The following is a 13,040-nucleotide window of genomic DNA, read 5'->3' as shown; positions in this document are numbered from 1 at the left end:
GATAAGAGCTGTGTTGTGACTTCATGGTGAATACACTGATATGTGTTGTATAAATACGCTTATCTGTATAAATTTTGACCATTTTTGTAGGCCATGAGACATCTGAGTCCTTTGTATTAAATAATAATTTTAGTATGTCTTCTCAGAGTAGGCATTTGTATTTGCCTGTCAGTTTAGACCTATATCAGATGCTTATCTAGGTTCTATGTATACGATGATTATATAATGTACTACTAATGGAATTTAAAAGCTGAGGCTAACTTGTCTTTTTTTTTTTCTTTCTTTCTTTTTTTTTGGCAGTTCTAGGGCTCAAATATAGAGCCTTGCTTACGCTGACCAAATGCTTAACCACTAAACTAGACTGCTTAATTAAAATAATCAGACCTAATTTGTTTAATATTTGTTTTAACTTTTAAAATATGTTTCCGAATAGGAAAAACACAAGACAACAATAGTCCTCTTCCCTTATGCCCTGCCAAGGTGAATCTTTTCTTGCAGTGAAGAGGCCATTTATTGTTTCTTGGTACTTCTTAGTAAAGGTAAATGCAGATGGATATGTGAGCCATCCAGCCAGTCTCTCTGCTTTCTTGTAGCCATAAGACTTTGTTCTTGAACCTCAAAAAGACAGCTGTGTATGTGAGCCAGTGGATCAGGAGACATATTTGTCATAGTTCTCTAGCCTCCTTATCATGAAACATGCTGACTGATGAGCAGGAATACAATAATTTGACAGGGTTCATCTCAACAACTGTTACCCAGAGTTGCTGGTACAGTCCCAGTGTTCTCTCTGCTCAGTGGAGATCCAGACTGGAATGCATATCCTTGCTATCTTGTGCTTCGCTTCTCTACAGTCACTATGACATTTTCATTCATACTTTGTTCTTACCAAAAAAAAAATGGTATTTCTCTTCCATTTTCTTTTTTACCTTCCTTAGCCCCTCCTTCTCTTTCTCCCATTGCTCTGCACTAAGATATGTGTTCATGATTCCCATTCTAGTTTCATGATCTACATCCATACCTCTATATACAGCTATCTAAAACTTAAAGTCTAGAATCTGTGTATTTGAGAAACCATGAAGTGTTTTTTCTGAGCCTGCCTTATTTTATTTAGCGTAATGATTTCTGGTTATCCACTCTCCAGGATGTGTAATGATATTTTTTATTTGTAGCTTGATAAAATTTCATTATGTATGTCTATGTGTCACATTTTCATTATCCATTCATCTGTTAATGGATAATTGGGTTGCTCCCATTTCCTAATTATTGTGAATGGTTGGTATCCTATGCAATTCTTTTTTTTTTTTAAAGCCTGTTTTTTCTTCACTCTCTTCATGTATCTGTGTGTGTGTCTGCAGATGCCCTTGGACTCTGTCCATGTACCTCTCATTTGCTGAGCTATCTTCTGGCTCCCTCCTATTGATTATTAAAACAATAATTAACTTCAGGGCAGGGCCCTGTACAGGAATAATTGTGATAGTCAAGAGGATAAGGCTGTTATTAGACACTTGCAGTATATTCTTTTCTTCTTATTTGTTAATGTTGGTGTTTTCTGAGACAGAGTTTCTCTCTGTATCCAGATTAGTTTGGAGCTCTCCATTTTCCTGTCTTGGCCTCCTGAGTGATAGATTATAGGCGTTCTTTAATATGTTCAGCTCCAACATTCAGGTATTTTTTTTGTTTTGTTTTGTTTTGTTTTTGATACAGGGTTTCACTATGTAGCTCCTAGCTGGCCTGGAATTCCATTTGTAGACCAGAGTGACTTTCAACTCAACAGAGATCTACCTACCTTTGCCTCCTCCCCTGTGTTGAGATTAAAGACATTCATCGCAATTTTAGTATCCTTTAAATTTGTATTTTGAGGGACGAATAAATGTTCTATTTAATAAGGTATTTCAGTGAAAAACTTTAAAAATATTTTGCTTTTCTAATTTTTAGTTGAAATTTTTCTCATTTTTGCCACTTCCTTTAAAAAAAACATTGGACTTTAAATTTTAAGATATTTGAATTCCCAATAATTCAGACACTGAGTGAAAAGCAGGAACATCAGGAATCAAGGTCAGTCCCAGCTACATAGCAACTTCTGACATTGAAACAGTGTCTAAAAGCAAAAGATCAGCCTAATCTACAGAGTGAGTTCCTAGATAGCCAGGGCTATACAGAGGAACCCGTTCCTGTCTTGGGGGGTGTAAAGAAGCAAAACAAAGAAAAGATACTTGAACTAAATTTCCTGTGTTCTGTCTGCACCAAAAATCCACTCTCATTATCTTTAAAATAAGTGTTACTACTGTCTCTTTTTAGCATATACCAATAATAGTGTATGTAAATCTTAAGTTCATATAACCTAAGCACAGTGTACTGCAGCTTTTTGTTGTAGCTCTGAGTAACTTTCTTTTAGTTGGGTCTTCCTGTTGCCATCTGATAAAGAATTAGCATTAGTAGCTATGCTGGTTTACTTCTTTCATATATACATGTAGGGCTTTGTTTGTCATCATTGCTGGCTTGAGTTTGGTTCTACTTTTAAATGTATTTATTATTTGTGTGTTATATGTTTGTAGGATATGTGTGTCTATGTATGCCACAGTGTGCATGTAGAAGTTAGAGGACAACATTTTGGAGTTATTTCTCTCTTTCCACATTTACTGGGTTCTAGAGGTGGAATTCAGGGTTGTCAGACTGCATGGCAAGTATTTTTACTTGCTGATCCATCTTTCTGGCCCCTTGTGACAGATTCTTGCTGTGTTGCCCAGGCTGTCCTTGGATTCCTAGGCTCAAGTGATTCTTCTACTTCACCCTCTCAGTATCTGAAACTCTAGGTCCACCTAGAACCCTGTGTTCATTCTTATAAAATTGTAACATCTCTAGGAAATGTTAGATTTGGGGAGCCAGTACTCTACCATTCAGGGATCCTTTGTCCCTAAGTGCATTCTTAAGCATAATGTAGTTTTTTGGTACTGCTGTAAAAGGCAAAATGTACTGTAAATGCTAGGTGTATACTACTCTACCAGGCTGAGTACCAAAGGAAAAGTAATACTTGCTTTGCAGCTTTCTCAAGTATTATATATTTGAGCCTCAAAACCCATATATGGCATGCAGGTTTAGTTTTCATTTACTAATCTGTTAGACTGCTGGTGTTGTGAATGGTTCAATCAGTGGGTCACATTACAGAGACATTGAGGTGTGTCCAGAATGCATCCTATAACTCTCCATTATCTCTTTTATGGCCACCATCAGATTGAGCTAGTAGGGAGGACAATGTGAGCCTGTGTGGAGCTGAGTCAGCAGTTTCACTGTGGCCTGTGAAACACTAGCCTAAGGGTTGCTTTAGATACTTCTAGGTCTTTTGTTTGTCATAACATGAAAACATTTTTAATCAGTTGATGACCTGTATAATTTAACTATCCCCTGCCCCCAGTGGGTGGTTGTTTTTTGAGATTTGGTTGCTCTTTGTAACCCAGGCTGGCCTAGAACTCACAGTTTTTAGCCAGGCTGGCCTGAAGCTCCTGAAACTCTTCCGTTAACCTCTCAAGGCCTGACTCGTCACAGCTTGTTAATTTAGGTCTTGATACGGGACCATTGTTACTTTACTATAAATGATTGTAATAATGAAGACATTTTAATCTTAAGTTAAAGGCTGGAGTCACAGCATGTGCAAGGTTATAATTTTTAATCTTCAATACTGCAGATATAAATAAACAATAACAAATAGTCATTCTTTTTATGAGTATAACTTTAAAATAGAAAAAAAATGACTATATTAGTTTCTAATTTTTTTAAAGATTTATTTATTTATCATGTATCCAGCATTTATTCTACCTGCATGTATACCTGCAGGCCAGAGGACGTCACAGATCTCATTGCAGATGGTTGTGAGCCACCATGTAGTTGCTGGGAATTGAACTCAGGACCTCTGAAAGATAGTGCTCTTAACCTATAAGGCTTTTCTCCAACCTCCTGTTTCTTTTTTTCTAGCTTATTTTTTATGGAAAAAAAAAGTACTTTTTTTTTTTTTTTTTTTTTTGGATGTACATAGCTTAATGTAGCCAGCAGTATTTTGCACCTTGTAAAATTCTGAAGACTTTGAACATTGAATTGAGAAGCCATCATAGCTCTATTGACCCTTTAATGTTTGTAAAAATATAAAAGTAGCTTTTTAGAACACAGAAAACTTGAGGCAGAATAATGTTTTTCTAGCACTTTCATGAACAACAACTCCCTTCCCTCCAGTTACTTGCATTCTCTAAATAGCAATAGGAGGCTTTTCTATCAGTGTTCCTTAACTTCAGCATTCTTTCTTAGTAGGTCCAGAGGGGGAAAAATGCCTACCTTTGCTTAAGAGCAAAACTAATGTGTAGAAAAGATTATAATTTTTCAATATTTATTGTGTATGGTTGATTTGAATATTTATTGTATATGGTTGGTATGGAGCAGTAGTGAACCTAGAGGATTTATGAGGGTTTGGTTCAGTCAGTAGCCATAGTGACCATGGGACAGTCAGTTTGACTCTCTTTGATGTCTTGGTTGCATACTCATCAGATCTCTAAGAGCCTTTGAAGTTGTAAAATGTTAAAACTCAATATTTGAGTTTCTATTTGAATATAGTATAGTTCTTTCAGTGGCTTATAGCTTACATATTTATGCTCATTTCTCTTAATTTTAGATATGATGAATGGATTAAAGCAGATAAAATAGTAAGACCTGCTGATAAAAATGTACCAAAGATAAAACATCGGAAGAAAATAAAGGTAAAATCTTGATTTTGCTATGCACCATTAGCTGTTAAGTCAATACATTTCTCACCCTCCACCCCTACAAAGGGCAATTAAATGTATGTGTGTGGGTATGTGCTAATTCTGATATTATCGTCTCTTTTAAATAACACTTTTACCAAATAATGGATTTTGCTCTAATTACTTTTGTCACCTGTGGAAAGATTTTTAGGAAAATGCTAAGTGATCTTTAAGGCATTTTCAATCTCAACATTGTATAAAGCCATACAACCAAATTGGATTTATCTATTTAAATCTTTTCCTGTCTTTTGTAGTTTCCACCTAGGAGCTATTAAGCATTTTGGGTAGGGGATGTAAGTAGATTTAAGGTGGAGAAGAGGCGATGTCTGAACACAGAGGAGAGTCTATCTCTTCATCTATATGACTAAATACTGGCTCAGAATGTTTTGAATACTCTCTTTACTACACACTCAATAGCTAATATAAGATCTGTGCTCTCATGTACAAAATTGTACCACTGTGCATGATAGAATAAAAAAAAACCCAGATCATTAATATGTTTTAAACATTTTAAAAATCGTTTTAAATGGCTTTTTATTGTTTCTACTTGACATGCTTAGTAAATTCTAAAACTTAGTCTCCTTATTCCAGTGAAGTTATGGTCCTGTTTAGGGACTCCTTTGTGGGCTTAGGTGATGAATGCTTTTATTATTGTATTGTCTTTCTAGTACAGTAATCTAGTACCTAAAACTCAGGATTTCTTAAACTCTTTACATGCTCACTGTTGATCCTGTTGGAAAATATGCAAACCACACTATATTTAGCATTGTCTTTAGTAATGGAAGAATATTTGTTTAAATGTTTGTTGAAAACCCAATGTCTTTGTACAACGCAAGCTTTAGCATTTCGAAGTAGACAAGTAGGAAAAGCAGTGGTTGAATCATACACATGAAATGTTCTCTGAATGTCTGTTTGTTCACTTCTTTGTATTAAACTCAAGCAAGTTACAATTCTTGCTCATAAGAAAAGAGGCTTGTGAATTGGAAATTAGCAGATTCTAAAAGGATAGATGGATGGATAGATAGATAGATTGATCGATCTACCTACCTACCTTTTGGTATTGCACATACCTTCTGCCTTCTCTTAAGTTTTCTTGTGAGAGATATTGTTGTAAAGACTTGTTTGACTGCTACTAAAAAATATATTTGACTTGGACTGAAGTAAATTGTTTCAGCCTTCAATGTGCATGGTAGATTGTGATTTCTGACCTTGAGTCATAAAGTGCTAAAAAACAATGGGAGTAACAGCCATTGCAGGCTGTCTTAGTTCACCTGCCCTCTTAGCATGTTCTGAAAGTTAGGCCAGGTCACTGGAACTCGCTATTGAAACATGTACCACAGTCACTTGGAGAACACATTAAAACAAGTTTCCTGGTTCCATCTTTAGCATTTTGATTCTTCTTTCTAGGGGTTGCTTTTCTAGCAAGTCCTCAGAAATTTTAGGGTCAAGGTCCCCATTTGAAGGACAGTTACTATCTGAATGTTAACTGTTACATGTAAGGGAGCATTTCTCCCCTTGGATATTATGTGACATTAGGTATACACTGTCCTTTGGAGACTTGTGAAAATAATCATTCATGTTTTTGGTCTGTCTGTGTAATAGGACTTGAGATGTTGCTAAGACACACTTTAGAGAACCTAAATTGCAAAACAAACAAACAAACAAAATTGCTGGTAGGAAATACCGTAGCCTTGACTTTATCTGTAAGTTGAGTGTGAGAAAACATAAGCCTTTGAGTGAGGTAGGAAGGCTGCCTCTGAGCTCCCTTCACGGCAGGTCAATGTGAGTGACTCTTCCTGTGAATTTCAAAGTACAGAATATGGACATTCCAGTTCGTTATTTTACAGTGAGAATATTTATTTTCATATAAAGTTGTTGAAATTGAGTTTCTTCTTTTGTAAGTACTAAATTGGGATTTATGATTTAATTTGTAAGAATTTATAACAGTTATTAGCAATCCTTATTTGCTAGTCTTAATCATCTGTAAGATTTCATCCCTAGGAAATTGTAAATACAAAACAGTTTTTCTCTCTCACAGTGTTTTCATGAATAATCTAAAAAAGAGTCAAATCTGGTTATTTTGAAGTTCTTTTCTTTTTTTTAAGATATTTTTTCTCTATTAAATATTTAATAACATTCTTTGATGTTGCTTTAAAATAGGATTAATGTTAGTTAATGCTTGTTTTATATTTTATATATTATATATTATATAACTTTATTATAATACATAATTATATATTACACTATATATGTTAAAATAAGATTATGGCTAACATCCAATGCTTTTATTTTTTTAATCCAGAATAAACTAGACAAAGAAAAAGACAGAGATGAAAAATACTCTCCTAAGAACTGTAAACTTCGACGCTTGTCAAAATCACCATTTCAGTCAAATCCATCTCCTGAGATGGTTTCCAAATTAGATCTTGCTGATGCCAAAAACTCTGATACAGCTCATATTAAATCTATAGAAATTACTTCCATTCTTAATGGACTACAAGGTAAACATAAATGTTGCATGCAAGTATTTGATTTTAATTTCTATCTTTAAATGAATTTTTGTGTGAATTCCAATACTACAATTTCAATACTCTGAAAGCTGAGGATTGAGAGTTGATGCTAGCCTGAGCAATATATCAAGAGTCTGTCTCAGGGGAAGAAAAAAAGCCTTATATAGTCTTGCTCCTTCCACCCCCTAAAAAATCAACCCTGAAGTTGAATTCTATAAAAGTGGTTCTGTGGCATTGGGGGTTATTTCTGTTTGTTTTTGTTGTTGTTTTACCAGAATTTGCTGTGTTTATTGTTAGCACCTCACAGTGCTGGGTTTCTCTAGTTCTTGTCAAACACTGTCCTTTCTGTTGTGGTATAAAGCATAGGTTGTGGTATATGTTAAGATGATAATGCAGTTCTGAAAGTTGTGAAGAACATCTTATTTTGATCTATGGTTATGATTAATACCTGTTATGGTTAATAAGAAAGGCAGAGAAATGGACTGGAGAGGTAGTTCTGTGGTTAAGAGCACTTGCTGCTCTTAGGGACCTGAGTTCAATTTCTAACACCCACATGGTGGGACATAAGCATTTAGATCCAGATTGGAGGGCATCTAACTCTTTCTTCTGAACTCTATGCTACACAGAATATGGGTATACACACATTTGGTGTATACCCATACATTGAATCTAAACATTCATATATACAGAATAATAAAAATAAATAAATTTTATTTAAAAAGCAGTAAGATAATTAAATCTGGTGTGAAAATGGATTGGACTGGGGTATGATTTACAAAATAACTTAAATTAATTCTTTTCCCTAAAATATTTTAAGTTGCTCATAACTTGTTTTAACTATAATAGAAATTAGATTTTCCCCTTATTTCAGAAGACTGTATCTGAATTCATTATATAAGCCTATTGCTATTTAATACTTTAAAGTTGGCTTTAAAAGTTCTGTAATATATCTAACATGTAGAATACTATATAGAAAAATACAAAATAGCCAAATGTGCCTCTTCTCAGGAGTTCTCACCTAACTTTTTAAATCATTACTTTTAAAGTAGGATTTAATGGTTTTACGAATATTCTCCTAAAGAAGATACTGTTGGAGCTGGAGAGATAGATGGCTCAGGTTAAGAGTGCTGGCTGCTCTTCCAGAGGTCCTGAGTTCAATTTCTAGCAAGTATTTGGTGCTAGAAACCATCTAAAATGAGATCTATAGCAACCATCTATATAATGAGATCTGGTACTCTCTTCTGACATGCAGACAGAATGCTGCATCATAATCAATCAATCAATCAATCAAATCTTTAAAAAAGAGATATTGTTTAGTTTAAAAAATAATGCTAAACATTTAATGTAAGCCTCAGGTTGTGAGAAAGAATAGGCAGAGGTGATCTTCAGTGTCATTTGGGCCAAGTGTGGTGCACACCTTTAATTCTAGTATTCAGGAGGCAAAGGCAGGCAGATTTCTCAAGAGTTCAAGGCCAGATTGATCTATATAAGTTTCTAGCCAGCCAGGGTTACATAGAGAAACCTGTCTGAGTAGACTCTCTAGGTCATATTTTTATTTCAGAGCCTGCTACATTGAGAGCTTAATCCGTGATTGAGGTCATAAGTGAGTTCTTGGAAACCTTAGTGCTTACCGTAGATAGGACACCTGCCATAGACACAGGGATGAGCAGGGGGATATATGCAGTGGGAGCAGTAGACTACTGTTGTTTGCACTCTACATAGTTGATCTTCAGTGCTCATCTTAAGTTGATCAGGACATTTTTGCTGGGTATTGCTAGTTGATCTAGGAAGCAGCAACATAAAGGATATGTAAAGGAGAGGTGTAGTTTCATCTGCACAGTCAAAACAGGACATAGAAAGTATAAAAAAACTTATTTTGGCTAATCTGGGTCTTCAAAGAATGTGCATTTAGTTTAATGATAGTTTAGTGGCAGTTTAGTGATAGACTTTAGTATGACTTCCTTTGCAAACATTACTACTAGTCTCTTTTCTCTACACTAGGTACACTGTAAGCTTCCTGAGAAAAATACAGAATCAGTGGGTGAGTGGTTGGGTGGATGGATGGATGGATGGATGGATGGATGGTAGGTAGGTAGGTAGATGGGTGAAAAGATTCATTATACTAATATCTTCTTGTGGGAAATAGGGCATTGTAGAATGCTTATCTGGCTGGAATACGTGGCCCAGTGACTAGGTAGAAAGATTTATACGAACTCTAGTGTAGTTTTTAGAATGTTTTTTTTTTTTTAAACTGAAGATTTCCTTATGTTGTTATTCTCATTCAAATAATTGTCTCTTTTTAAAGATTTATTTATTTTATGTGTATGTGTGTTTTGCCTGCATGTATATATTTGCACCATGTGCCTGGTACCTGCACAAGTTAAAATACGGGTTGGATGCTTTTAACTGGAATTGAGAGGTAGTTGAGCTATGATGTGTGTGGTAGGAACCTGGGTCCTTTGCTAGAGCAACAAACACTCCTAATTGCTGTGCCTTGTTTGCAGCCCTCCATGTTCTCATTTAATGACAGTGCTTTCTAGCATTTTAAGGACAAGTACAGGAAAAGTACATTTTCTTGAGAAAATGTCTGCATATTAGTTTGTTCACTTGAAAAACTATTCTGTTTTTTTACTGGTTTAACAGTGCTACAGCCTGGGTCAAACTCATAAAGGAAAGAATTTTTATTTCTTGCAGTTGGGGCATTGAGTGGCTCTCTGTGGTGAGGGCAATCACAATGGTGATAACTCATGAGATAGCTAACCTGCTGAGGTTCCCAGTTGCCGTAGTGTCAATTAAATTTCAGCTTCAATTTTGAAGAAGATACTTAAATCTTAGCACCTAGGATGGAAGTTTTTCTTTCTGTGTTTATTTGCTTGTTTGAGGCAGATATAAACAACAGTCTTATTAGGCATGTTGCACCCCACCCCTCTTCTTTTTTTAGCTTCTGAAAGTTCGGCTGAAGACAGTGAACAGGAAGAGGAGAGGTGTGCTCAGGATGCAGAAAACAGTGGCAAAGATGAATCAAAGGTGGAACATTCAACCCACACCAGAAATGAGCTGATTTCAAAAGAGGAACAGAGTAATCCATCTTTGCTAGAAGAAAACAAAGTCCACACAGATTTGGTAATAGCTAAAACAGCATCAAAATCTCCAGAAAGATTAAGGAAAGATGTGGAAGCAATATCGGAAGATACTGATTTTGAAGAGGAAGATGAAATCACTAAAAAGAGAAAGGATGTTAAAAAGGACACAACAGATAAGGCTTTAAAGCCACAAACAAAACGTGGGAAAAGACGGTATTGCAATACAGACGAATGTTTGCAGACTGGATCCCCTGGCAAGAAGGAAGACAGAACCAAGAGCAAAGAGCCGCTCTGCACAGAAAACAGTAGTAACAGCTCCTCAGATGAAGATGAAGAAGAAAAATCCAAAGCAAAGATGACGCCAACCAAGAAATATAATGGCTTAGAAGAAAAGAGAAAATCTATGCGGACAACTAGTTTCTATCCAGGATTTTCAGAAGTAGCAGAAAAAAGGATAAAACTTTTAAATAACTCTGATGAAAGACTTCAGAACAACAGGGCTAAAGATAGAAAAGATGTCTGGTCAAGTATTCAGGGACAGTGGCCTAAGAAAACACTGAAGGAGCTTTTCTCTGACTCTGACACTGAGGCTGCAGCTTCTCCACCCCATCCTGCCCCAGATGAGGGAACAGTAGAGGAGTCACTGCAGACCGTGACAGAAGAGGAGAGTTGTTCACCTATTATGGAGCTAGAGAAGCCACCACCTGCCAGTGTTGACAATAAGCCAGTTGAAGAAAAACCCCTAGAAGTTAGTGACAGAAAAACAGAATTTCCAAGCAGTGGCAGTAATTCAGTGCTCAATACCCCGCCTACCACACCGGAGTCGCCTTCTTCAGTCACTGTAACAGAAACTACTCAACAGCAGTCTTCTGTCACAGTGTCAGTGCCCCTGCCTCCTAACCAGGAAGAGGTTCGAAGCATCAAGAGTGAAACTGACAGCACAATTGAGGTGGACAGTGTTGTGGGGGAGCTCCAGGACCTCCAGTCAGAGGGGAATAGCTCACCAGCAGGCTTTGATGCAAGCGTGAGCTCCAGCAGTAGCAATCAGCCAGAACCAGAACACGCAGAAAAAGGTGAGGTGGAAAAGAACAAGGATTTGTAGGATTTCCTCTCTCAATGCCTTGATAGTTTCACTGTGTCTTTTAATGTGAGGTGGTTGAGCGGTGTGCTTGTATGGTCACAGTGAAAATGGACAGTAGGAAGATAATTTAAATAATCATAATGAGATGGATTTGAGAGCCTTTAATGTCTTTTTCCTGAACTGTCTGTGACCTTTCAAGTGGATTTTAGACCACAAGCTACAACTTGCATCTAGGTCCTGAGCTTTGAACTGATGAAATTCATTTAATTGGTTGACTGTATCATATGAGTCACTTAACTGTATTTCTGTAGCACTGTGCTTGCAGTTGAAATGTGCAGTCACTCACAAACATTTTGATTTGTTTTGAGACTCCCTCCACCCTTAACCAAATATTGTAAATAGGAGTTTGGAGCAACCAACTGTCCAGGCACTGCTTCCCTCAGACAGCTGCGTCAAACTTGATTTATAAGCCTGGCTTATTTGTGTAAATTTGTAAAGGAATTGATGCTTTATTAGATATATAGCCTCCAAATTGAAGGACCAATATGTGTGTTAATAATATTCTACAGTAATATTCTTGATTTTTTTCTGTGTATTTTTTTCAAAGTAGAGAATCAAATTAGTACTTTGTGAACAAATTAGTTCACAAAATACTAATTAGTGTCTTCTAAGGGTATCACAGTTGTATTCTGCCATTATTTTTTTTTATAAACCACTTTAATTAGGTGTTTTAAATTGATGCAGTCTAAGCTGCCATTTGGTTTTGAAACATGCACATCCACTGTAAAGAGCATTGGAGAGTTTGTGTTTTGAGTATCAGAGGATAGTGCAATAGTGAGAGTCTCAGTTGACTATAAAGAGATATGGTAACCTATGCATGCTGTAATCCCAGCACTTGGGAGGTGAAAGGAGGAGGCTTCAGAGTTCAAGGCCAGTCTTGGCTACAAAATGAGTTTCTGCCCAGGGGTGCTTCATAGGAAGATTTCCCTTTCTGAAAGAAATAAAGGATACTCAGTAAATCTTTAGTGAAAACAGAAGTTGGGGATGTACAGGTGCAGCTGTTACTGGGATTATATCCATGTATCATACTATGTCATGGAGTTACATAGTCATGAAAAAAGGCAACTTCAAAGAAAAAGAGTGTAAGTTGGGCCTTCAACAGTGTTGTATTAAATTCCAGCTCTTGAGAGAATGTATCTTCTTTGACCTCAGCAATTAAGAAAAATTAAAGTTATCCGGAAAGAGTTTTGATTATCTTCTCTACTGAGGCTCAGTCAGTGCTACTCTTTTGAATATTAACCTTGATTAAATTAAAACTGTGGGATTTGGGCTGAAAAGATGGTTCCTTGGGTAAAGGCACGTGTCACAAAGCCTGATGACTCAGATGTGATGCCTAAAACGCATTTGGTTAAAAGAATGAACCAACTCACAAACGTCCTCTTATTGACACACATGTCAAATTTTCTTTTTAAAGTGCTGTGGCTGGAGTGATAGCTTAGTGATTAAGAGTGCATACCACTTTTGCAGAGGACCAAAGTTCAGTTCCCAGCACCCACATCAAGCGGTTCACAACATTCTG

General features: G+C 36.4%; 1 protein-coding gene across 4 annotated transcripts in view; it reads left to right on the top strand.

The window, feature by feature from the left end:
* Arid4b (AT-rich interaction domain 4B) overlaps positions 1 to 13,040 on the top strand; it is a 123,946-nt gene that overhangs the window by 100,075 nt on the left and 10,831 nt on the right. For all 4 annotated transcript variants that reach the window (XR_013112232.1, XM_034509972.2, XM_034509971.2 and 1 more), the window contains 3 exons: positions 4,658 to 4,742; positions 7,090 to 7,288; positions 10,239 to 11,453. Coding sequence is in view for 3 of the 4 variants with exons in the window: in XM_034509972.2 (XP_034365863.1) it covers positions 4,658 to 4,742; positions 7,090 to 7,288; positions 10,239 to 11,453 (1,499 nt within the window). In the remaining variant the exon portion in view is untranslated. The remainder of the gene's footprint in view (positions 1 to 4,657; positions 4,743 to 7,089; positions 7,289 to 10,238; positions 11,454 to 13,040) is intronic.

This window comes from Arvicanthis niloticus, chromosome 8, assembly GCF_011762505.2.
Source record: "Arvicanthis niloticus isolate mArvNil1 chromosome 8, mArvNil1.pat.X, whole genome shotgun sequence".
Lineage (NCBI taxonomy): Eukaryota > Metazoa > Chordata > Mammalia > Rodentia > Muridae > Arvicanthis > Arvicanthis niloticus.
This window is presented reverse-complemented; position numbering and strand designations above follow the sequence as displayed.